The sequence below is a fragment of the Artemia franciscana genome, chromosome 3 (assembly GCF_032884065.1).
Source record: "Artemia franciscana chromosome 3, ASM3288406v1, whole genome shotgun sequence".
Classification (NCBI taxonomy): domain Eukaryota; kingdom Metazoa; phylum Arthropoda; class Branchiopoda; order Anostraca; family Artemiidae; genus Artemia; species Artemia franciscana.
In genome coordinates this window covers 20,566,313-20,594,006 of record NC_088865.1, presented here as the reverse complement: position 1 = coordinate 20,594,006, position 27,694 = coordinate 20,566,313, and the positions used below count along the sequence as shown (strand labels likewise).

At 35.8% G+C, this 27,694-nt stretch overlaps 1 protein-coding gene across 5 annotated transcripts in view; it reads left to right on the top strand.

Moving 5' to 3' along the window:
• Nucleotides 1-27,694, top strand: part of LOC136024994 (cytoplasmic FMR1-interacting protein-like) — a 144,758-nt gene that overhangs the window by 26,637 nt on the left and 90,427 nt on the right. For all 5 annotated transcript variants that reach the window (XM_065700612.1, XM_065700609.1, XM_065700610.1 and 2 more), the window contains exons 3-7: nt 2,624-2,803; nt 10,322-10,522; nt 21,130-21,239; nt 25,174-25,381; nt 25,860-26,063. In XM_065700612.1, the coding sequence (XP_065556684.1) occupies nt 2,624-2,803; nt 10,322-10,522; nt 21,130-21,239; nt 25,174-25,381; nt 25,860-26,063 (903 nt within the window). The remainder of the gene's footprint in view (nt 1-2,623; nt 2,804-10,321; nt 10,523-21,129; nt 21,240-25,173; nt 25,382-25,859; nt 26,064-27,694) is intronic.

The window sequence follows — 27,694 nt, the reverse complement described above, 5'->3', positions numbered from 1 at the left end:
AAAAAAAAAACAAAGGTAAGAAGAATAACCCTATAAGAGTGCACTTTTATGCACTCTGTGGCATGTAGGTCCGGCCTTTAGAGAAGGTGGTATCAAAGTCCCTTGAAGCCGGTTGTTGAGAACACAAAGAATTACAACCCGAGCTACCGTTTTTGTTTCCCGAAGGGATCCTCTGGAATAATGCTAGGGGTGATGGATCATGGAAAAAATACATTGGATTTTAGTTCTGCTCATTGCATTCAGGAGGAATAAAGGATCCAAGTAAGGTCATAGCGTAAATATTTGTAGCAACAGTGATAAGTGCTGAAACATGTACACTCCAAAGAATTAAACTTTCTTCTCATGAATTGTTTGTGCATTAATTTTAGGCATTAAATTATGTATATTCATGACCAAAATATTAGCACTGGAATTATTATTTACGTATTTAAAAAGCTTATTTCTGCTAAACAGATATATGCATGTAATTTGCAATATCTTTGTGTAAATGCACAAAAAAAGAACTGATTTTGCTTTTCACATGTACATCATCTTCACGATTATGAAACTTGTAGTTCTCTTTTGATGCGTAGACCGTTGATTATAACTACCGGATCAAGGTTTAGTATTATTAAATAAAAAGAAGTTTTTTTTAACTGTAAACAAGGAGTGACATTAAAACTTCAAACGAACAGAAATTATTCCTTATATGAAAGGGGTTGTCCCCTCCTCGCCGCCCCGCTCTTTACGCTAAAGTTTGACTCTTTGTCACAACTCTACTTTTTAAAACATTAAAAACGTTAGCGTACAGAGCGAGGCGTTGAGGAAGGGACAATCCATTTCATATTCGGAATAATTTCTGTTCGTTTTAAGTTTTAATGTCGCTCCCTACTTGCAGTTAAAAAAAACTTGTTTTTTTAATTGAATTTCTGAACGTGTTTGTATTAATATATGGTTTGATTTTGGCTCACCGCACATGAATAATTAAAACGAAATTTGCATATTAATATTTTTTTGGCTAAATGGCTTTTTCATAGTTTCGATCGGATGATTTTAAAAAAAGGGGTGGGGGAGAAGGCCTAGTTGCCCTCCAGTTTTTGGTTACTTAACTAGAACTTTTTATTTTTTTACGAAGGTTTTTATTAGTAATAAATATACGTAACTTACGAATTAGCTAATGTAACTAACTTCTATATTTGTATACTTTTATTAAGTTTGTGAGGTGGTTCACCACCTCTTCAATGCCTCGCGTTTTACACTAAAGCTGGCATTTCGTCCCAATTCTTTAAGAATGACCCCTGAATCACAAAGGCCGTAGAATAAATAGTTGAAATTTCTAAAAATACTTTGGCGTAAAGAGCAAGGTATTGTGGAGGAGACGAACCCCCTTATATACATAATTTTTTCTGTTCGTTTTAAGTTGTAATGCTTCTCCTTACTTCTAGTTGCAAAAACTTTTTTTTTCTTATTGTTTTTCTATAATGCTTTTCCTTTCAGGAAAAAGGATTCAGGGGGAAATCCTTTGTCCCCTTCATGGAAATTTTCTTCCCTCATGATAAATTCCTCCATGGAAAAATCCTCCCATGTAACCGTCTCTCCCTCCCCAAAGCGAAAAAGTCTCCCTGAAAACGGCTGTACACTTCGCAATAACCATTACTATATGTAAACAATCGTCAAAGTTTGTAACTTGCAGCCCCTCCCCTGGAGACTGTGGGGGATTAAGTCGTCCCCAAAGACATAGTTATTTGGTTTTTCGACTATGCTGAACAGAATGGCTATCTCAAAATTTTGATCCGGTGACTTAGGGAAAAAGTGAGTGTGGGAGGGGGCCTAGGTGCCCTCCGATTTTTTCGGTCGCTTAAAATGGGCACTAGAGCTTTCCGTTAGAATGAACCCTCTTGCGACAATCTAGTACCACTGGTCGATACGATCACTCCTGAAAAAAAAAACGCATCCGTGATCCGTCTTCTGGCAAAAAAATATGAAATTCCACATTTTTGTAGATAGGAGCTTGAAACTTCTACAGTATGGTTGTCGTATACACCTAATCTGATGGTGAGATTTTTGTTAAGTTTCTATGATTTTTAGGAGGTGTTTCCTCCTATTTTCTAAAATAAGGCGAATTTTCTAAGGCTCGTAACTTTTGATGGGTAAGACTAAACTTGATGAAACTTACATATTTAAAATCAGCATTAAAATTCGATTCTTTTGATTTGACTATTGGTGTAAAAATTTCGTTTTGTAGAGTTTGATTTTGTTTGTTTTGGGATGATTGGAAGTTTGTTTGTATGAAGATTTGTTATTACTGTGTTGCTGGGTTTATGAGGCCGAATAAGTCAACCTTCTGTTGCCTTTGTCTTTCTTCCCTTCTTTCGTCCCTATTTCAGTTTTTTTTTTTTTTTGGTAATGTTGTCTTTAGTCTATTACAGTGTATTGCGTCCGAGCATTGCTATTGGTTGTGTGTGTTTTTTTTTTTTGTTTTTTTTACTAATAAAAATGACTGCTAAGGTTGTTATTATTGATGACAACTTTTATCATCATCAATTATGGAACACGAATAATAAAATTGTAAATATTACTCCATTTTTAATGGGGATTATCATCTTACAAGTTACTTTATTTTATTAAGATATGAAATTTTTAGAACGTTATGCTCAGTGAGGGTCAGGCGCATGCAATCATGTTATACACTTGGCGTTGCTGCTCACGTGCCATTCCTCAACCAAAATCAAACGAGCAACCGAATCGTGTTGAAATCTACGAAAAAACCGTTGAAGTCCTTGGACCAGAAGTTAATAAGCTCCTAAACTTTATGTACTTTCAGGTAAGTTTGTTAATTGATTATGAGCTTCGTTTCCTAAATCGTTTGTACCGTACTTTCAGTTCAGTATGTGAATCGTCTTTGTGAGTAGTCCACATATGTTGACTTCGGTAATCAAGAGTCAATGAAAGTGAATCTTGTTATTCCCTCTATGAATTTTTGAGCAGTGGGTTACATCATGATACGCAGCTCAGCTTATTCAAGTGTTCCCTTTCCTTGTAAAAAGTGTTGAAACCTTTGGAAGATGTCTGGTGATGCTCCTCTGGGGATTACTTTGATTTTGTCAGGTTTTCTAATTGCAACTGGTCGTCTACTTATGCCATCTATCAGTGGTTGCTTACACAGTAAATTTATCAGCTGTCATGTCGTACTTTCATCTAAAATTGATGAAAAGGTTTTATTTCTTTATTCTTAGGAAAATCTGGAGTGTTTAATATATAGTTTCCCAATTGAAATCCTAGTTTCTTATTCCATTTGCGTTTCTTCTTCTGATTCAATATGTGTCCTCTTTTTCTTTTTTCTTTTTTTTTGTCCATTTTGAGATCATTAGACACCGTATACTTGAAATTAAACCATTAAAAAAAAAAAAAAAAATTTGGATGCCAGTTTATTCCTTAGCATTTTGATATTATAATGTGTTTAACTGCTGAGTTAAATAGAGTGAGAGGAGGTTCCTGGAAAATGGGTTCTTCTAATAGGATTTTGCAGCAGTCAAATCATCTGTGTTGTAAAAATTTTAGACTTTTAGCCAATTTTGTGTTTATCCCTTTAATGTCTGTGTAAGGTTTATCCGGAAACATTAGAGATTTGTAGGTACTCTTTTAGCCTCTCTTTAAATTTACTATAGATTAATAAAAGACGGCCTTTAATATCGAAACTCAATCTAATGGAACTCATAGGGTCAAGTTCCATTAAAAAGAAAAAGAACTGTATGACTGTGAACTATTGAATATGCATTGTTTCCTGGTTATTGCCATGATTTTTTTTTTTTTTTTTTAATTTGTTAATACTTTTTAAGGACTAAACACCACTTGGCGTTTTTACCGATCTTTTTATATATGTATTTGTATATGTATATGTATATATGTATATGTATATATTTTTGTATATGTATATATGTATATATATATATATATAGCTGCTGCTACTCTAGTACTTACACACTGGGTGTTAAAAATTAAATCGACGCAATACCAGTTGATCAGATATCCAAACTAATTAACAAATTTAACAATCAATGTTAATCAATAATTGAAGAATGGGAAAAATCCTTCTATTACGGCTGGGTTAGAAAAGATAGGCCAAATTTAATAGTTCTCAGACTTCTTTGCAATTAATTCCTTTTGTAATTTAAATGGACAAGGCATTTGTTAAGTATGAGTTTAGTATCTAATCACAGTATGAGTTTAGTATCTGAACTAAAAGGAACTAGCTTATGAACCTAATCGGATTACTTTTTGTACTGTATTGTGTTAGATTGCGCAATTAACTTGCGGACTTAATTGTGAGGGATTGCTCACTTCATACAAAGTGAGTTATTATTAGTGTATAATTGAATATATTGGTGTTATCGCTGATTAAAAACTGTGATTAAGACTGATTAACAGTTTGTGAATCTGCAGTATCTCGTCGGAATAAATGACGGGAAAAAAGCCCCTAAGGCTACCACCCGAGAAGGATACTCCCACTGAAACCCTTAGCCGGTCGCCATTCCAACCTACCTATAAAACTCTTCCTAGAACCCCCCCAACTACGCGATCCAAAACTGTTAGCCACTTGTCAGGAATTCAGGCCTTAGCCGAAACTAACTCTAATGAAAGAGGTGAGACGCCTGGCAAAAAGAGGAAAAAGGATGAAACTCGTTCACCAACGATAGTGCAACCCCTTTCTTCAAGTGTCCCAGAAACAAGTGCTAACGATCACCCCAATTATTATACTGTCTCAATAAAGAAAACCAATGGCCAACCCTTTTCAAAACATCGAATAATACAAATTAGGAAAGCTGTCATTCTGATCACCAAGGTGAATTTTGAACTTGTTTTCAAGCAGGACGAGTCTATTGATATTTACTTTACGTCTTCTCAGGCGGCAGACCATGTCCTGTCAAAATCCAAAGAGATAATTCTTGATGACTCAAAAATTTTAGCCACAAAAAAAGAAATGGAAAAGTTACACAAGTATGTGCTGTATGGCGTTGATACCAGTGTAAAAGTGGAGGAAATACAAACTGAACTAATAGATTCTTCAGGTCTTCTCATCAATCCTTCAACTGCTATAAGGCTAAGTTTAAACAAAGAAGGTTTTCTTCACCCTAGCCGTTCAATCCTCATTTCCTGCAAAGTTGAGCTAAGTGGAGAAATATTCTTGTACGGTATGTCTCTTTTTTACAAGATTTATAAGCCTAAGCCCCTACAATGCTCCACTTGTCTGGCCCACGGCCACAGCAAAAAACACTGAAAACAGTCCCATCCTTCTTGCCTTAAGTGTGGGAAAACAGGCCACGCAATTAGTGAATGCCCTGAGTCAGACCCTTTCTGCAGAAATTGTAACCGTAAGGGACACACAGCCCTCCAAAAACAATCTTGCCCAGCTCACCAAAAGCGAGTTGTAATCCTTAGAACATCTGATAAAATGAACCTACCCTACTCAGTTGTAGCTGCAAGAATCCCTTGGCAACCCACACCCCATCGGCCCAGTAGAAGCCAAGCAACAGTTGCTGTAGCAGATGCAAAGACAGTATCATTTCCAAAAGAGGCAAATAATGTTCATACTCAAGGTTCTAGTCATTCCCCCCATCCCTTACCTAAGTTTACTTCAACATCCTGCCCTTCAAAAGATTCATCTAAAAATAGCCAAGAGTGGCAAAGGCTTGCAACTTATCTCACAGTCAGTCACTTAATTGAGGTTAGTAATGAAGCTGAGGAAACCAAAAATATTCTCAAGAAGAAAGCTATCACTAAACTCCTAGGTGATGACATATTAGAAACAGCTATGGCTCAATTATCCTCCATGAAAAAGGACATAGATTCCACATCAAAGCTAGTTAAGCCTGTAGACTCAACTGCAAATCAATCAATGCAGGCTCTGAAATTGCCACAACCCCCAAGACGGTAGTCGATGCCACTGCCCTAGTCAAAGGCAAGAAATCTAAGAAAAAACGGCAAACTTTCCATCCCAGTCCAAAATTACCACCAATGATATTTCGTCGGCTGAAGAAGATTTCCAATATTCTATTCAAGGAGATGATGAAACTCAGACCACGATGTTTAAATGTGCACCGTACAAGATTTTACGTTTCTCACGAATTTATCACTGTGTAATAATGTTGTTTTTAACTATTACGATGACCAAAATAATTTGCCCACCAGCCCCTTAGCTAGCCCCGATAGCCCTTTAATCCAAATTAACTGTGAATATCTCGACACTTTTGATTTTGTGAAAAATGCGAAACTTAAGCTAATGGAAGAGGCCAAACTTAATGTAATTTGCTTTAACATCAGAAGTATACGGGATAAGTGGGCTAATTTTAAAGACTTAATTTTAATTAATGGTTACTGCCCTTTCGACGTAATTGGAATAACGGAAACGTGGCTTTCAGAAATTGATGATAAGAATGAATTTTCCCTCCCTGGTTTTCAAGCTATTCATATTGAAAGAAAATTTACCAAGTCCTCTGGCGGCATTTCTCTTTACATCCGGTCAAGTCTGAAATTCACCAGGCTATTAGACTGTGAATCCTTATTCTCGCAACCTATAAATAATAGATGCATTTATTCAATGATCGTAGACATAAGTGTTGACGAGAATTCTTTTATTTTTTCATTATTTTATAAGCCCCCCTCATTTCCGACCCCTTTCTTTTGTAACCTGTTTGATGATTTTTCTAGTTTTATTAATTTACCACAAAAGAAGGCAATAGTTTTTGGAGACATCAATTGTAATTTACTAAATGTTAGCAATAATAATGATTGTGATACCTTTTTTGAAACATTCCCCTCAAGTGGTCTTCTTCCCACAATCCTTTTTCCTACTAGAGTTGATCCTGTGAGGTCTACAGCTACTGTAATTGACAACATTTTTGTATCCACTTCCCTGGGAAACCACCTGTCCTCCAAAATAATATTTTGTGACCTGTCAGATCACTTTCCAATTTATCTCTCGCTACCCTCCCTACCAGCTACTCAACCCTCTAGAACTAAAACCCCTACGTATAATAGAATATATAATACTGTGAATATGAACAGGTTCACGGATCGTTTGAAATCCTTCGACTGGTCCAAGGTTTTGGATTGTCAGGATGTTAATTCAGCCACAAATGGTTTTACACAGGGACTGAGTGATCTTATCAGTTCAACCTTTCCAGTTCGTAAATCAAACCGAAAAACTACCCATATACGCCCCTGGATGTCTAATAGCCTGATAATCTCTTCATACCGAAAAAATGACCTATATAAGTTAGCTTGCAAAACCAGTAACGTTATTGACCTGACTAATTATAAAAAATACAAAAATTTATATACCAAACTTGTCCGGGAAGCAAAAAAACTATTATTATTCAAAAATCTCTCATTGCAAAGGGAACTTGCGAAAAATTTGGTCAACAATAAATGAAATTCTTTAAAAAAAAAGAAATTCAAGATCTGTACCTCTTAACCTTAAGGACATCAGTGGCAGATTAATTGACCCAAGTCCAGTACCGGATGCTTTTAATAATTATTTCACTAATATTCCAAATGCTAACTCCTGTTCCTTCTCCCAGTCAGTACAACCTAGCAAGAATCCTGGATCCATGTTTTTCTCTCCAACTGATCGTAAAGAGGTGCTTCAAATTATCAAATGTCTCTCTAATAGTAGTACACCTGATTTCTTTGGCATAAGTAATAAGCTTCTTAGGACCGTATCTTCCTATGTTTGTGAACCCATTGTGCACATAGCAAACCTGTCTATGACCAATGGAGTCTTCCCAGAAATATTTAAATCAGCAATTGTTATCCCGATTCATAAAAAAGGCGATCCGTCTGAGATAAGTAATTATCGTCCAATCTCACTTCTCCCAGTTATATCTAAAGTGCTCGAGAGAATTATATTCCGACGTCTTTCTCCCTTTTTATTTGGGATTCATTCTTCAGATTCGTTGATTTCTCCTCATCAATATGGCTTCCGTTCCAAATTTTCAACTGCTCATGCACTAATAGACGCCACACAGTTTATACGTTCCCAACTTGACCTTAAAAATACTGTATTGGGCTTATTTCTGGACTTTTCTAAGGCCTTTGATATGGTTGATCACAGTGTTCTATTAAGTAAACTCAACAACTGAGGGATTCGTGGAGTTCCTTTCTCATGGTTTTGCTCTTATCTCTCTGGTAGAGTACAGAGTGTGAGTCTGGGCGGGTTGACTTCACTTCCCCTACCTGTCCGAAGGGGCGTCCCACAAGGCTCTGTTCTTGGTCCAATACTTTTTCTCCTTTATATTAATGATTTGGTTACGGACCTGGGTCCATCAGTGCACCCAGTACTTTTTGCTGACGATAGCAACTTTTTCATCACCGGTCCTAATTTACCATCCGTTGTCGCCTCTACTCAAACCCTCCTGAATAGAGTACAGGAGTGGTGTCTAGTTAACTGCATGACCATTAACATCAAGAAAAGTCAGGTTGTATTATTTTGAACCCCTTACAAAAAAAATGAAGCTCAGCAAGCACTTTGCCTAAAATATTCTACCAATCTCCTCCCACAGGTCGAAGTTGCCAAGTTTCTTGGTGTCCACATAGACTCCTCCCTATCATTTGCAACACACGTGTCCTACATCAGAGCCATAATTTTGCGACAGGTAAGTATGATTAATCGTGCGAATTATTTTCTTCCTCCCGATATCCTTGTCACCCTTTATTACTCTTTTATTTACCCATATATTTCATACTGTGGATCTGTTTGGGGCAACACTTTTCCTTCAGTTACCAATAAATTGAAATCTGCCCAAAACCGTGCCATCAAAGCAGTTTTTCGGCTGCCCCGACTATATCCCACCCAGGACTTGTACTCCGATTTTGGTATTATCCCTTTTGAACAAATCATCAAAAAATTAAATCTATACCTTGCATACTCACCTTACCATAAAAATCTTCCTCCTCAATTATTATCTTATTTTAATATTAATAATTCTGAAGGCCTCTGTCTTCGTTCATCCAACCGTTCCTTCATTGTCCCCAAGTGTGTCTCTAGTTCCGCCCAGCGATCCCCCATTTATAAATCTATACTTCAATGGAATATAATACCCTCCAGTGTCGAGCTATCCACAAGTTTTCGCACGCTGTATAACAATGTACTAAAATTTTGATATTATAACTCTCTAAATTCTTATTCAATTTGCTTTAGTTACCCATGTTTTTTCTTTTCTTTTTTTTCTCTCTTCTTCATTTTCAATTTTTTGTGGGTCCTCAACAAGTTCGCTTCCAGGATCTTTATTATTATTGGTGTTATATTTTAGTTTTATTTGAATAAATTGAATTGAATTTACTTAATGAAACAAGAGGCCCCTGAAGCAAGCTGGAATCACTTTGCTACCTCTCGCGTAGCAAAACCCGGCTTTGATCCTTCAATTGATGTAATTTTTGAGCTAATTCGAATTTTCAAATCTGTGGCCTGTTAGTTAGGTGCGAGTTTAGGACTGATTATTCCGTTTTGGTTAATTGAACAAAGCCTTTTTTGTTTACATTGAAAATAATTGAAAAAACGACAAAATTCTTCCAGCCCCTACCAGTTGAAAAATACATTGTGTACTCCCCCCTCCTATGTTCGTGTGGATTTACTACTCCTCAAGGAATTGGAGGGGGGACTAAACTTGAAAATATTCTGAAAACCAATAGTCGGAAATTTTCTAAATCTAAATGAATTGAAATTTTGTTAAAATAGTATTTAGTTTAAGATACGTAATTAAGATTATCATCCATTGTTTTACTTATGATAAATCAGCTTTGATTTGTCTAGGGTCGAAGGCAGAGCTAATTTGGGCCCCTACCCCCCGACACTTGAAACTTCCTTGAATTTCTGGGCAATTCCTAATCAAATTATGTATCTTTTTTTTTCAAATTGCCCTCTTCCTTCCCAGGAAAACAAATTCATTTATGATTTTCAGTTTAGTTTTTTTTTTTTTTTTTTTTTTTACTATGTACTCTCTGCAAACCCACTCTATCACCACCCAATGCGTACCTCGCAACACTGTCCTGTACACTAATAAAAAAAAAACAATCGATAAAACAAACGGTCGGTAAAGTGTGTTATGAAACCTACTTTCAGGATTTGAGGATATTGAAAACTTTTCCAGTTTCACATCGCTGGGTATAATTTTTTATAGATCTATATTATGTAGAATAAATTATAGATCTATATTATGTAGATAAAACTTCGGGAAAAGTTTCACACAGTATCCTTGGGCTGATCCAACCGAATGAATAATGCAATACTTTCATTTATGAATTTTCAATTTTATTTATTGCTCACAATTATTTAATTTTCCAGCGGAAAGCCAACGACAGGTTTTGTTCTGAAGTCAAAAGATTATGTCATTCGAAGAAGCGTGAAGACTTTGTTTCAGAAGCATATTTGGTTACTCTTGGAAAATTTTTAAACATGTTTGCTGTACTAGATGAGTTAAAGAACATGAAGTCATCTGTAAAAAATGATTACTCTTCATATAGAAGAGCTGCTCAGTTTCTTAAGGTAAAGATCAACTCTTGGTGTACTGGGGGAGGGGGGAAGGGTATCATACTATAAAATATCTGAGGAAAATATGTGGAAACTTCTAAAAAAATACTTAAGTCGAATCATTTGAAATATAAAAAAAAACTTCTATTAAACTGCATGAATTGAGTGTATAATTTAGCTGTTAATAAAAATTTATATGAAGAAAGATCTATGAACAATTTTTTATCTTTTTTGCATGGTTGTTCCCTAACTTTATTGGGATATATCGTACCCTAAACTGTATGGGACTCCTGGTTTTCACACTGAGGATAGAGAGGACAACTTCTGAATTTCAAATAGGGATCCTTCTAAATCTCTTTTTTTTCTATTTTTTTTTTTCAGTTTTATGCTAATTATGAAGAATACTTTGCGAAAGTTTTTTTAATACACAAAATAAAAACTTAAAAAACAAATCTAGGCTACCTTGGTCATGGCTGACCTCCACAGGCTTGGAGTAAGCATCCAAAGTATAAATGCTAAATATAATTTTATATTTATTTAATATTTAAAACTGTGAGCAGCTTCAAATGTAGTTTTTTTTTCAATTTTCGAAATGTGCAAAGATGCCGGTTACTGGTACCTAAATGCATGGTTTTAGCTTTAAAAATAGTTTTACTTATACTACCCACAATTTAAGAAATGTGCTGTTACTGCAACCAACTCTCTGCAGCTCCAAGCCGCCTGAGGCCAAAACAGCTACACACACTCCTCCTTCATCCAAATTTATTCAAAGCCTCTCTCTTTAGACCCTCCCAAGAAGCTCCCGTTTCCTTTAGAAGTTAAGACATCCTCCCACCCCATTCGGGGGTGAGCTGCTTTTCATTTGGCCCTAGAGGGTTCCCCGACTGGGATGATCTTGGCCAATCTGTTATTTTTCATCCGCAGAACAGGCCCTAGCCATCTCAACCTTTCTCTCATTATTGCCCTAAAAAGTGGGATTGATCCATATTTTTTTGACAGCTTACTATTTGAGATACTCTTGGTTAGTCTGGTGCCCAAAAAAATATGTACGCAAGGCAATTTCTCTGGAAAACATCATACAAATCTGCCATTTTTGGAGCTGTGATTTTTGTATAAGTAATAGGGCCGACTAATTTTTATTCAATAAACAACAAAGAGATATAAAACTCAATGAAAAGACATCAAGCAAGACTGTGGCCAGTAGAGAGAAAAGATGAAAAATTAAAACAACGCGGATATTTCACTTGCATGCTAACTAAGCGTCCTCAGCACAAGAAAAATAAAGATAAAAAGAAACAACACTGAACAAAAAACGAATAAACCACCGCCAATATTAATAAATACAATTGACGCAACTAATCCACGTAGGGAAAAGAAGCTATTAGAGTTACTTCATTAAGAATATCAAAGCAACTGAGGAAAAAATTATAAAAATTGAAACTAAATTAACTATTCTTTTGCGAAATAATCCTCTTGTTAGCTAATATTGAAGCAACTCTTTTTTTTTTCAGTTGGTAATCTAGTCCCCTGGTGATTATGTAAAATCTTAATTCCCTTATTGAAAATTGGCTCATTTCTCAAAAGACAATCATAAATTGGGTCAATATTAAATTTCCCATGTCCTTATTTATTGAATGATTAGCAAACATATGTTTTTTTTTTTAATTTCTATAGCCTCCTCGCCCCACTGAGAAAAGCCCTTATCGTTAGAAATAGCCGTGGCCTCATCGAATTGTACAAAATGTCCAGGATGAAAGAATGTATGTTCAACCAGAGCCGAAACAAAAATTTCAGGAGGCTTGCTTAATTATAGGGTTTTTTTCTGTTGAGTTGCGATGCTCAATAAATCTTTCAATAAATTGTTGGTGAGTTCTACCAGTATAAACTTTCCACAAGAACAAGTAATTATAAACACTCCACTAACTAAATCTCCCCGTGTTAAATCCTTCCCAGAATTAAGCAAACTACCTAATGGTCTCCCCGATTGAAAACATGCATCAGTGTTATGTTTATGCAAAATTTGTTTAAGTATCTCTCTCAAAATAGGTACATAAGGGAAAGAAATGAAACTTTTAGGTATATTTAATTCTGAACTTTGCGAAACTCAAATAACCCTGTTATTATGTTTAATCTGTCTGTTTTTTATTATTTTATCAATGAATTTAGTCGGGTTACTATTAGAAATAAAATGTCCCTCAAATAGAACAATGTAGAATCTAAAACCTCCTGTGAACAAATTCTGAAAGCTCGATCCACCAATGCAATCACAACCCCTCGTTTCACTGAAATAGGGTGACACGAATGAAAGTTCAAATACGTAATGAAAATCTCTTTTAATCAATATGATATCAAGAAAAGGTAGTTTTTAATTTTCTTGAAACTCCACAGTATATTTTAAATTTTTATCAAAACTATTGAAATACTTCTGGAAAAGATCTAAGGACTCTAAACAGTGTTTACAAATGCAAACCACATCATCCATGAAGCTTAAAACTGCGTATAGCGGAGGTTTCAATAGAGTCCATGAATAGAGTCCAATCTGCCAACAAAGGAGAGAGAGAGAGATGCCCCCATAACCAAACCAAACACCTGTTTGTAAAATTCACCACTAAAACCAAAATAAAGAGAATATTCATTTACAAGGATAACCAACTTCATAAGAACATCAATTTTCAAACTAGCCATGGTCACATCTTTTATCAAATCAAAGTGTTGTTTCTTTTTATCTTTGTCTTTCTTGTGTTAAGGACGCCTAGTTTGCATACAGGCGAAATATATGCGTTGTTTTTCATCTTTTCTCTCTACTGGCCGCAGTCTCGTTTGATTGTCTTTTCATTGAGTTTTATCTCTCTTTGTTGTTTATTGTCATGGCTGGCCAGTTCGGCTAAAGAACTTACAATTTTTATTCACCCAAACTTCTCTCAGTATACCACTCACCGAAAACTGCAATACCCACAGCTGATGGTAGTTTATTGATACTACTACTACTACTAATAACTCACTGCAGCACCAAGCCGCCTGAGGCCAACACAGCTACGCACGCTCCTCCTCCAACCTAATCTATTTAAAGCCTCCCTCTTTACACCCTCCCAGGAAGTTCCCATTTCCTTTAAATCCTTATTTATGACATCCTCCCAACCCAGACAAGGACGACCTGCTTTCCGTGTAGCCCCAGACGGTTGGCCAAAAAGGACAATCTTCGGCAATCTGTCATCCCCCATCCGTAGAACGTGGCCTAGCCATCTCAACCTTTCTTTCATTATAGCCCCAGAAAGCGGGATTGAACCACACTTTTCGTACAACCTACTGTTTGAAGTACGGTCAGTCAGCCGGGTACCCAGAACAATCCGTAGGCAATTTCTCTGGAAAACATCTAGTAAATTTTCATCTGCTTTTCGGAGTGTCCATGCTTCAGAGCCATATTTGACCACTGTCATCACTGTAGCTTCCAATATTCTAATCTTGGTTTGTAGGCTTATCTTTCTATTCTTCCAAACTTTTTTTAACTGTGAAAAAACACCCTGAGCTTTAGCTATTCTACTTTTAACATCTTCACTGCTCCCACCATCTTTACTAATAATACTACCAAGGTAACTGAAGCTCCCAACCTGATCAATCTTTTCGTTACCTAAGGTCACCTGTTCATCTTCACTTATTCCTAACCTTAGTGACTTAGTCTTCTTAACATTAATTTTCAAGCCTATTTTAGCACCCTGAACTCGTAAAACCTCTAAAAATTCATTCATTTTGCTCACACTTTCATCTAATATGCTTAAATCATCAGCATCATCTAAGTCCAGGAGCGTTCTTCCTCCCCATTTGATTCCATGGTCTCCAATTGCCTTTCCTGTGCTCCTTAAGACGAAGTCCATCAAAATGATCCATATAAAGGGGGATAGAACACAACCCTGCTTAACTCCTGATTTAATACAAAACCAGTTGCTAACCTCATTTCCTACCTTAACCGCAGCAGTATTATTCTCGTACATAGCGCAAATCACTTTAATGTATTTTTCTGGTATACCATATAACGATAAGACCTTTGTTAACGCTGTTCTATCAACAGAATCGAAAGCTTGCTCATAATCGATAAAACTAAGGACCAAAGGTGTTTGACAACGAAGGGACTTCTCAATTATTAACCTAAGAGTGAAAACATGGTCGACACATCCTCTACCTTTTCTAAAACCGCATTGTTCTTCCCTTAAAACTTTGTCTACAGCATGTCTCAGTCTAAAAAGTATCATATTACTCAGTAATTTGCTACCTACAGAGACCAGACTAATGCCTCGATAATTCCGACATTCACTCTTGTCACCTTTCTTATACAGTGGTTTAATTAAAGTTTTCCTAAAATCATTGGGTACTTCCCCTTTTTCAAAAATCATGTTCATAATCTTCAGTAGCTTATTCCTAACCTCAGAGCCACCATATTTAAGGAACTCATTAATCATACTATCAGCACCTGGGGCCTTATTATTTTTTAATCCTTCTAGTACTGTCGCTAATTCTTCCTCACTAAACAAATCTTCCTTCACATCCAAGGTATCACAAACTTTTTCATTTTCATCTATATCTTTTCCTGCAACTGTATCTCGGTTTAGCACATTCTCAAAATGTTCCACCCATCTTTCTTTAACTTTTTCCTTATCACTAATTGTGACCCCATTTCTATCTTTAACTGGGACTAGTCCGGATCGGCTACTCCCTTTCAATTTATTAACATGCCAGTATAATATTTTACTATTATGCCGTCTAGCCGCATCTTCCAGATCCTCAGCGATTTTATCCATCGCCTCCATTTCACATCTCCTTAGTTCATATTTTAATGCTTTCTCCACTTTCTTTACATTCCTTTTGTTTTCATACGACCTATCGCTCAGATAATTCTTATACAAACCCCTTCTACTCTCTATTAAACCTAAAGCTTTTTCACTAATATTCCTAGTTGCTGTCTTAGCACTCTTCCCTAGGACACCATCAGCAACTTCACAAATTGTTTTTCTGAAATTATTCCATCCATCTTCCACATTGTCAAATTTTAAACCCTCAAGTTTAGTACTCAACTGTTCCTGGAATTTTTTTCTCAAATTTTCATCCTGAAGTCTACCAACATCATAACTTCCCGGGAGGGAGTTACTCTTCCGAAATTTCAGCTTTAAATTAACCTTAGACACTACTAGATGGTGATCTTTACTTTTAACATCAATAACAGCACTCCTATACACCCTAGTATCTTGTATTGATCCTGCTAGTCTTCTGTTTACAATAACATAATCAATAAGGTTTGCTGTCTTACCATCACGTGAATACCATGTCAACTTATGGGCCATTTTGTGACCAAACACCGTATTGGTTATAACTAGGTTGTTATACCTACAAAATTGCAAAAGCCTATAGCCATTACTGTTTTCTTTTCCTACACCAAAATTACCTAGGCTAGGATACCATCTATCCCTATTTCTACCAACCTGGGCATTAAAATCTCCTAGCAAAAACACCATATTTCTACCTGGTACCCTGTCTATTTGCTCCTGTAACTGTAAGTAAAATTCATCTGAGTCACTAGTATCTCCATCAGTTGGTTCAATGGGGGCATATACTACTATAACTGATACCCTAAACTTTTTAGTCATAAAATGAGCAATTAGTATTCTATTATTAATACCTTCCCAGCCTAAACAAGACTTAGCAGCTTCCTTATTCATCATGAGCCCTACTCCCTGTCTATGTACCCCATCCTTCCTTCCTGAGTAAACAAATTCTATGTCACCTAATTTCATACTTCCTACCCCTGGGATATGAGTTTCTGAAACTCCTAATAAATCCAGTTCAAACCGTCTGAATTCGTCAGTCAAAATGTCGATGCGATAGTCATTTTTCAACGTCGTAACATTCCAAGTTCCAATTTTCATGTTCTTTAAATCTTTGAAATTATTTTGGCCTCAAGAAAAGCAGTGATCCCGGATACCAGTGCAGGATGGGGACCAACATATCTTCTCAAGTCTACACCGAAGCGCTTAAGCCGGCTTAGAACCGGACAGCAAGAAGTCCCTGGGACCTCCAGTAAGTTGGAGGCTTTGTGCAATCCTGGGCCCATCTTGGTCACAACATGGTTTTCAGCACTTGGCGATGCTCTTCTATCAACAAGAGTCGAAATCCTGCACAGACAGTCCCAAGCCTATTACCTCCGACTCATTATATATTCATGCCTACAAATATTATGCTACTACGGGGAGGCAGCCCATAAAAACGCCAGTAAAACACTACCAGCAAAATGATACCCCACTGACAACAGGTACAATACCTTGTTATCTATAAGGGTGAATCAGTATGGAGTTCCAGTGGAAATTATTGCTTGTGCCAAAACTACCTATAAATGAATAATTAAAGTAGCTTTGGTAAGTCCTAAAAAAAAGTTGGAGTGACTAATTTTTAGCGTAGATATGTTGCATATTTTGTATGAAAATGAATCTTATTAAAATGTTCAATTCGAAACCTAGAAATAGGTTCGACTAGTCCAATTTAAATCAGAAGTTTTTATTTTGTCAAAAGTTTTTAATTTTTACTTCTTTCCATTAGGACACCAAACAATCACCGTCCTCAAGAAACTCCTAGAATCTTGTCGGCAATTAGTACCTTTTTTTTTTCAAATGGCTAAAAGTTTCTCCTGGATGGTACCATCGCAGTCAAATTACCTGACACAAATCCCGTACCTTTCTTCGTGCGCACAATATGGAGTGGTATCTGTCATAATTCAGTATGCACCGCTATTGTTCAAATCAGTTACAATTATGCACTTGATTTGTTACCCAGTACCTCAATGAATTGGTTTTGCAAAACACTACAAAGTTAGTTCACCGTATTCCCTTTCATCTTTCTTTCACGCAACCAGTTCCTGAAATGTGGATTGCAGCGAGCAACGAGGTTAACAATTTGACAGAAATTGCCATCGCTGTCATCATCCTCGCCACTAAGAGCTATCTGTTGTTTTCCTAGTGTCTTTACTATATCCGTAAGAACCTTGACCCCTCGTCCGTTTTCAATTAATTCATTTTTTTGCTATCTTTTCAAGGCCTTAGTCTTTTCATCTAACATGTTTTCAATGCCGTGCTTGAGTTTGCTATAAACTGCCATATCAATTACTGCTGGCCGATGAGCAGCGCTTTCAAAATATTCTTTCATCTTATCAGGGTTCTCCGTCCCTCGGCTCATCATCTTGTTCCAGGAGCTAACTTCATTTTTAACCTTCCCATCTTGTTTTTTCGCGTTTTGGTCCAGTAGGAAACAGCATGCATGCGGAGTACTCAAGGTACCTGTATTTTTTGGACCAACCAGCGTTCATTTTCTTTTAGTGTTTGTTGCTCTTCGATGCGTTTTTCTAGTCTTGAGAAGCGGCAAGATAGGGCTGGTTAGGACCTATGTTAAGCAAATACGTTTCTGATGCTCCTTAAGCGGGAATGGTCGTGATCAACATGACAATCAAGAGGCAGGTTTTCAAAAATCGTGCTTTCATGTGTTTCAACTTTGAGTATAGCTGGTAACAAAACTTCTAGTTATTTAAGAGGTTTTCACCTACACTTTCACACATATAACGTCAATCAAGGCCAAACACTTTCACAAGCCCTCACTGTCCTCTGACATGGCACTACTTGATTTTCTTTATCACTATCACTAACAGATTGTTCTTTTAGACAGACATTTTCATTCAAGTTCCTCTTTGCAGGCTGAAGGGGCCAATCTTATTTCGGTAAAGATCTTAACAGTACTGGCTCATTTGACCATACCGGAGGCACGTCTGCGTTATCTTCTTTTGAATTACCTGACCAAGATCGATATTTCGGTAGACGTCATGTCAGTACTTTCATGGTCTTTATTTAACCGAATAGAAAGCAGTGGCACCGTCCGTAAAATCACTGCACGAGTTGGTATAACCGCTAGATTTACCAACCGAGATTGAAATCATGGTATACATCATATCAATATTTTATGTTCTTTATTTAACCAGACGAAAAATTTTGGCACCGTCCGTAAATTCACGACAAAAGTTGGTAAAACCGCTACATTTGGAACCTAGATTGAGATTTCATTGGATGTCATATCCTTATTTTCATGTTCTTTAAACCAGATGGAAAACTGTGGCACCAAACGTAAAATCCCTGCAAGAGTCGGCAAAATAGCTGCATTTGCCGACCGAGATAGATATTTCGGTATATGTCATGTCAGTATATTCCTACTCTGTATTTAACCAAATAGAAAATTGTGGAACCTTCCGTAAAATCACCACAGGAGTCGGTAATACTGCTCCGTTAACCGACCAAGTTTGAGATTTCTTTAGATGATATGTCAGAGTTTCCCTGGTTTTTGTTTAAAGGAAGACAAAATTTTGGCGATGTCGGAAAATCATGGCGCTTCGCGCCATGATTTTACCGAGTGGCCGAAAACATTGGGGGCGTCACCCTCTCCCCCCTCATACGTGACGGCTCTGGATGCCACCGCCATAAACACTCTGAAGGCTCGAGCGTAATTTGCTGCTTTACTGAAAATGATCTGTATTTAGAGTAGTATGAATTCTATTTGTCATAAGACCAATCAAATAATACCATAAGGTTGATCAAGTGTTTTTCAAATTAGAGCTGCTATCAATAAGAGTTGGGTTGTCCCTGCCCCCTATCAAACTTTCTAAAAGGCTTGAGGGTTATTTTAATTTTGATGAAAGTGAGTTTTATTTTTAACAGTGGGGTTTTTATTTGTTAAAATATCAACAAAAATAGAAGAAAATTACGATAATAAAGTTTTTTTATAGTTCAATTCGTTTAATCACAAAATTATATAACACATAACATAAGTCCGTGTGGCTGCCCAAAGAAAGATATGAAAGCACTTGATGTTGGGCGATCAAATATATAACAAACGCTTAACAAACAAAACTCTGGACTAAGGAAAAAATATACTAAATAGGAAATAAAACAACCTTATTATGACCGTGTCTAATCATGAAAATATGAATAATTATGCAAACAAAAATCATTAATAACCAACATAAAAAAGAGAGAAAAAAAAGAAAAAAACATCTATGAACCAAGGCCCAAAAGAAAGTTTTTTATTTTATTCTTAAATAAACCAAAGTGCTCCGCCGCTTGAATGCTCTCTCGAAGAAAATTTAAAACCTTCCGACAGGAAAATCAGACATGGAAAACTTGATATCAGATATCATGATATCAGACAGGAAAACTTGCACTAGTGCCACTTCTGTATTCAGGGACTAGATTGTCGGCATTGTGGTTACTATAACTATGAAATGGTTTATTTTCTCTCTAAAATCCATGAAATACCTCAGAATTTACACAATTCCAAAATTGATACGAGAATATTCCCGCTTGGTAATCTTGAAGTTGCGCAACATTGAGCACTTTAAGCTTGCTATGACACGCCTCAGTGTCATTAACGTTTTTCAAGTATTAACCAATAAGTCGTATCACTTTGTTTTTAAGAATTTGCACTGGTTTAAAATTTGAATAAAAGTTGCACAGCACACATCCATATGAAATATAAGGATGAACTAAAGTATCATATAAAAGTAATAACATTTGTGGTGATAGAAAATTCTGAAAATGTCGAATTACTCCAAGTCCTCGTGAGATTTTTGTTCCAACAATACCACTATGTTGTTTACATGTAAGATTGTAATCTAGGAATAAACCGAGGTGTTGCGTCTCGTGCACATGTTTAACTGGCTCCTTCCCAAATAAATTTTACCATCAATGTCCTGGGGCTCACCTACTCTTGAATTTAAGATAAAACTAGTCTACATAATATTAAGGGATGGTAAGCTTAAAATAGTTAAAACACAAAAATTTCTTCAAACAGGATTAGCCTTCAAAAACTATGTAAACACTGACTAAAAATGTTGAAGCAGTGTCATTAGCAAACAAAGTCAGACAAGAATCTGCCAGGTAGCACCTCATCATATCAACACATACCAAATACAGTAGAGGACCAAGCATCATGCCTTGTGGAACCCCACAAGTTACATGAAATGGGGCAGAAGTGACATCAACAATCCTAAGATTAATAAGTTTACCAAAGAAAATTACGATAACAAAGCAACTCTCAATTTTTGAAATTTCCAATTTTGTGCTTTTCAATTTTATTATTATTAAAGAAAAGCTATTTAAAACATTTATCCTTTTCAGTAAATTGCAAATATGGCTCTGGCCTTTTGAAGGACTTTCGAATATAAGTTTTAGGCCAATCGGAAAACAAAAAAAAAATTGCGCCAATTTTTGAAGTGCTTGAACCCAACCTGTTTTTTATGCATGAGAACTCCCCTAGTCCAGGAGCCTGTGGGTGTGAATCTCCCAATCCCCCTCACTTCCTCTGTACAGACTTGCCTCCAAATTGCCCACACACAGGAAGAAACACCATTCCAGACACCAAGATAGAGTCACTGCTGTCCTTGAAAAAAAAAACAATATACCAAACTACACATTGCTTGACACTTATGATTAGCTACTTATTTGCATCTTGTTTTTTTCTAGATGGAGATCAATATGTTTCTTCTCCTTGATTGTTTCGAATATTTTACCGATTTTCAAATAAAGTTTTGATTTTAATTTTAGGTTATGACGGATCAGCAGGCTTTGACAGAATCTCAAAATTTGAGCATGTTCTTAGCGACACAAAACAAAATTCGAGACACACTAAAAGAAAGTTTAGAAAAAATTCCAGGGTAAGTTAATATTATGTTATATTAATTCAAATTTGCTTGCTAACTAGTCTAGTTTAACTTGGTAGCATGTTTTATTAAAAGTTTTGTGAACAGTTCTTTCTTATTAAGTGTTTAAATGGCGAGTATCTGTTTTAAGCATATTTCAATATGGATTTGGTCAAAGTGGTCTCTAAAAAAGGGTAAAATTTTCCTGTCATTTTGAATATTAATGTTTATTTTTAGGAAATTCTCTTACAAATCCTTTAACTTTTTGTTTAAATCATGGGTTTTGATGATAAAGTAAGTAGTAAGTAAGACGGCACTAGACCCTAAAGGTCCAAATTGGCGATGCTGATCTCCGTTTCATGGCCCTTCAGCCAAGAAGTGCAATGGGGGGTTGGGGGCCAGTCATCCTGTGCTTTCACACACCCTTCCTGCTTACCTTCCCCAGATTTCTCTAGGTACCCATTTAGAGCTGGGTCGACTCTGGCTGATCTTACAGAAGCACGCCACTGACCCCCGTCCCAAACTAAATAACTGGTCACAACTGGGATGGAACCCATGCCCCTTGGACACAGAATAAACTTATTTGATGATAAAACTAAAAGAAAAAAAAACACCTAAAGAACTTATCTGTAGTACATCTGTTCTAAAGCTCGGAACATTTCAATTCGTTTTGATTGTGGTCCACCCATCCTGGTGAAGAATTACTTCACGTTTTTTTTCATGCTTAATTTAATCTTGATGATGCTATTGTCCCATGGGTTGAGCACTGTAAAATTAGCATTTACTGGTTCAAAATAAACTAGTAAAATGACGAATTTTTCACTGTTTTGTTTGTTTTTAGTAGTTCTCTTGTTACATTAAATAAAAAAGCAAGTTTTTTAACTGAAAGTTGGGAGGAGCATCAAAACTTAAAACGAACAGAAATTGTTACGTGTATTAGAAGGGGTGTCCCCTCCTCTATACCTCGCTCTTTACGCTAAAGTTTTTTGTATTTAAAAAAAGGAAGCTTCTAATTGTTTTAATTAAAGGGTCCTTTTGTTTCAGGAGTCGTTCTTAAGAAAATTGGGACAAAAGTCAAACTTTAGCATAAAAAGCAAGGTATTAAGGAAGGGGAGCCCAACTTATATAATTAATAATCCCTTTTGTTTTAAGTTTTGGTGTTGCTCCTTTTAGTTTAAAAAAAAATCTGTTTTTTTATGTATAATTTCTGGTCGTTTTTAAATATTGCCTGGGAGTCCGGTTCCCCCTCCATGGAAAATTCTTTCCTCCCCACGGAAAGTTCTTCCATGGAAAGTTCGTCTCCTTAAATACCCCCCCCCCTGCCATGAAAATTCCCATAGGCAATTTAATTCTAGCTGAAAATTTCCCCTGGAAAATTTCTTCCGGAAACTTTTGGTGGAAGAATCTTCTTGGCACACTTTCATTTGAAAAAGACTGTAATTTTTTATTCTTTTTAAAATCCTGTTGGAAATCTCACCTCCTCCTCTATGGAAATTTTTTGCTGCAAATAATCCCTTCTCCTAGTAAAAACCTTCTGTAGCCTAAAATTCTCCCTAGAGAGTCTTTTCCATGAAAAGCGCCCCGTGAAGATTTTCTCTTGTCAGACCCTCTCCCTACGGTAAGATTCTCTAGACAATTCTAACCCGGTCAAAATATCCCCCAGGCACTTCCCCTTAACATCTCCACATGTAAAACTGAGTCGGCAAAGTGAGAATTTGGCACAGGAATTCTGGAAAAATTTCCCCTCTGTGAAATTTTCCCTGTGAACCTGACCCCCCCCCCCCTCCCGGAAACATCACTCCCCATGGGGAAACCCTCCATACAGTAAATTCACTTCCCCCCCCCTCCTCTGAAAAAATGTCTGTATACTTCACAACAACAAATACATATGTAAACAATGGGCAAATTTCATGACTTATAGCTCTTTCCCCTGAGGCTTTGGAGGGTTATTTTATCCCAAAGACATAGTTACTGAATTTTTAAACTATACTGAATAAGATGGGTATACTGAACATGCCGAAATTTGTATAAGACGGTTTTTTAGGAAAAAGGGGCGTAGGAGCGGGGTAGTTGCACTACAATCTCTTTGGTCAATTAAAAACGGTTCTGTAAAACTTAATTTCTGTTCGAATGAGCTCTCTTCGACTATTGGTTCGATGCGATCACCCCTGGGAAAAAAAGAGACAAACAAATAAATACGCATTCATGATCTTTCTTCTGGCAAAAAAATACCAAATTCCTCATTTTTCCATTTTGGAGCTTGAAACTTCTAATGTAGGGTTCTCTGACACGCTCAATCTGAGTAAGTGATTTTCACAAGATTCATTGACTTTAGAATGCGTTTTGCCACTTTTTCGAAAATCGGGCAAACATTTTCTGACTCGTAGATTTTGATAGGGAACAATAAACTTAATGAATCTTGAATATTTTAAATCAGGATAATAAGCCAATTCTTTTTATAAATTATTGATATCAAAATTCTGTTTTTTAAGAGTTTTAGTTACTGTTGAGTCACGTTGCTCCATACTGATAGTTCGTTGGTAATATCCGAGTCTTGAATTATTTTTGATAAAAAAAGGGTAAAAATTGAAGAATTTTAACGGAAAAGTTGAAATTTGAATTTGCTTTAAAATGTTGTAGAAGTAATCTCTCAGTATCTAATAATACAGTGACAGATCTTTCTCCCTCACCCTTTCAGAAGTATCAAGAAATTGAGGCAAAAACAACATGTCCGATGTTTTAGGTCCTCTCCCTAAAAATTGCTTATGGATGGTCAAGTTGTTATATTTTTGAATTTTGAATTGAAGAATTTTAACGGAAAAGTTGAAATTTGAATTTGCTTTAAAATGTTGTAGAAGTAATCTCTCAGTATCTAATAATACAGCGACAGATCTTTTTCCCTCACCCTTTCAGAAGCATCAAGAAATTGAGGCAAAAACAACATGTCCGATGTTTTAGGTCCTCTCCCTAAAAATTGCTTATGGATGGTCAAGTTGTTATATTTTTGCTGTTTTATTATAATTCAATATTGCTAAGTAGATTCTAATCAATCTATGATTCTGTTTCAGTAGACCATATCCCAAGCATGAATTATATTTTCAGAGTAACGCCTCTTTCATTTCTCTTTTTTGCCGAGAAGATCTTATCCGTAATCATTTTTTAAATGTCAAGGAAAGATGTTCTGGTTCTTTAAAAACTAAAATAAATGTTCGAAATGAATTAAGTCTAAAAAAGGAGGTACTGGGATAGCCAAATATTTGAATTGAGCTGACAATTTAAATAATTGTATGTTGGCCGTTTTTATTTCAGTTTTTAAATTGCTTGTCCAAATGGGAAGTTTATCTGTCGACCAAAGAGACTTAATTTTGTGTTTCAAAAGACCAGGCCGGAATACTAAAGATGATCAACTCATGCATCGTTTTTTACGTATTATGTTTTAAAAAATGCTTTCTATTAGTGTTTATTTTCCCTGGAGCAGGAGGGAAAGGAGTCAAAAGATGAAATAAGCACTATTTCAAAAAATAATTTTCGATTTTCCAGCTGGAGGGTGTATCTGACCAATATAAGAGGGTTACCCCTCCTCCCTTTCTGCAGGCATGGCAAGGATTACTTTTGGTCTATTTATTTAATTTGTACTTTCCCCGGATATATTCAATCTGTATATGCACCTTCTTTCCTCCAAGCTTTGTAACAGATTTTAGCAATCTTTTGTGAGAGTCAAATTTGCCAAAATGTGCTTGTCAAAAAGTAATAACTTGTCGAAATTAAGCCTAGTGTTATAAGTTCAATCATAGTTACATATGTTCAAACGTTTGATGATGAACTCATTGACCACACAAAGTATTTATTTCATAGACATGATTTATGAATCAAATGAGGCTCTAAAGTTTTTTTTTATTATAGTTATCTTCAAAGCATTACCAGTTTCTGAAATATTGTCTTATTTTAGATTCGAGGAGCTGATCTGTGACGTATTAAATGCTTGTGTTCAGATGTTTGAATCGAAGATGTATCTTTTGCCCGAGGAAAAGCACATGCTTGTTAAAGTGATCGGCTTCGCCCTATTTCTTCTCGATTCTGACGTTGCTGGTATTAGCATTTACAAACTTGACCAAAAAAAGAGGATACGTCTGGATAGAATCGACCGTATCTTTAAGGTGAGTCGCATAAATTGAGTGAAAGAAAAACCGACAAAGGGACACCCATATATACGGGGAGTTATCTAGATGGCTGCTCCACCCCCCCCCCCCATCCCCCACCAAATCTTTAGAAGCGTCGTATATTTTTTATATAATTCAAATATTTATGGATTTTTATCTGTTATGCCCTCCACTTCCCTTAAAACAGACTCCTGCGTATATAGAGGAGATAAAGGAATATTCACTTATTCGAATCACATGTTTTTTTTCTTTTGCCTAGTGTAATTTTATATGAAGTTTAAAGGAGTACTTTGGCCAGGTATGAAAAAAAATAATCAAATAATAATTTTCAGAATATGCAAGAAAAAAAATGAAAAAAACTCATTGATTCAGTAGAGGCTCAAAATTCTTCATAATCTACAAAATTAAATGGTTTTGACAAAATAGGTTTTGTGAATTTTTACCTCCCTGTTGTACTCCTCTTATTCAATTCTAGAATTTAGAAGTTGTTCCTCTTTTTGGGGATATGCAAATTGCACCGTTCAATTACGTGAAGAGATCCAAGAACTATGATATGTCAAAATGGCCACTTTGTGCACCTGGATCTGAGAGCCCTCAATCCAATTTGATGATACATTTGCCACAAATTCGAGAAGAGAATATGAAGTTTACCAGCGAACTTGCAAGACATAGTAATGAGGTGAGTATTGCAATAATAACTTCTTTTTTTATTGTTTAATTTAACGGATTTGCTTCCTATGTTAAAGTTTCTGTAGAACTTTGATGCTGAACTTAGAAGATATGCATAATAATATACATAATTTGTTTACTTTTGTTTGTAATCTGACTTATCTAAATGTTTAAATCAAAGAAGAAGACTTTTGAAGATATATATTCCTATCAATAAAAAGCATGTGTAACTCAAGTCTTGGTGGGTTTTGAGGCCCACCCTCACTCGTATTCGTTTTCTTTTAGTTTTTTTTTATAATTTAATTTTTTATTTGTTGTAACTTGCCTTTTCAGTTTTACTTTTATTCATTATAGTTTAAGCTCTTGGCTTGATCTCTTCATTTATGAGAAGCTTTGTTCGTTCTTAGCTTGGCTTCATATATGAGTCAACTTTCTATTTATTTAAGATTTTAACACCATGTTTGTATATATTTATTATAAAAGGAGAAGAAAGAAAGTAAATTGGATTTACTTTGCTTGTGTAGTGTGAAGTGTTGTGGGATTAATTTTGTCTCTCTGCCGTCGACTAAATGCCTTAATAATTGACCAATCAATACTATCATAATGGCAAATGCAAAGGAATATTTATTTTTAATACAAAAAATGAAGTATTTCTTAAAGACGTCCTTAAAATACGCTGATTTTGCTTAAAGCCGACTTTATTTTTTATTTCCTGACACTAAATCAGTATTGTTACTTTTAAAATGCAATATAAGTTGAAGCTAATACTCGATTACTTTGCTCCAGAACACAAAACCAGACCCAATTTTTTTTTATTATTAAAGAAAAATAACAACATGTGTAAGATTATGTATACCACAGCTATAAAGTTGTCAGCCCCTTGACATTTTTAATATAGTGTTTCACTTTAACGAATTAATGTACAAAATTTTTTTTAGTATAGTTTCATACAGTTTTCAAAAGACTATGGTTAGCATAAGAAACGAGTTCTTCGCTATTAAGAATCTTTCCATGGAGGAATTTGTCATGGGGAAAGAGAATTTCCATGAAGGATTTTCTAGCATTTAAAAAAAAAATGAAAAAATAAAACTGAAAAAGTTTTTTTCGACTGAAAGTAAGGAGCAGCATTAAAACTCAAAACGAGCAGAAATTATTATGCATTTGAGGGGTTCACCTCCTCCTAATACCTCGCTCTTTACGCTAAAGTATTTTTAGTGATTTCGGCTATTTATTCTACGGCCTTTGTTATTCAGGGGGCATTCTTAAGGAACTGGGACAAAATTTAAGCTTTAGTGTAAAGAGCGGGGTATTGACGAGGGGGCGAATCCCCTCATATACGTAGTAAAACATACGAATATAAAAGTTCGTTACCTAATTTAATTCGTAAGTTACGTATATTTTTACTAATAAAAACGTTCGTAAAAAATTAAAAGTTCTAGTTGCCTTTTTAAGTAACCAAGAAATTGGAGGGTAACTAGGCCTCCTCCCCCGCTTCTTTTTTTTCTCCAAATTGTCCAATCAAAACTATGAGAGTGCCATTTAGCCAAAAAAATAAATTGATATGCGAATTTTATTTTAATTATTCGTGTGCAGAGAGCCAAAATCAAAACATGCATTAATTCAAGAACGTTCAGAAATTAA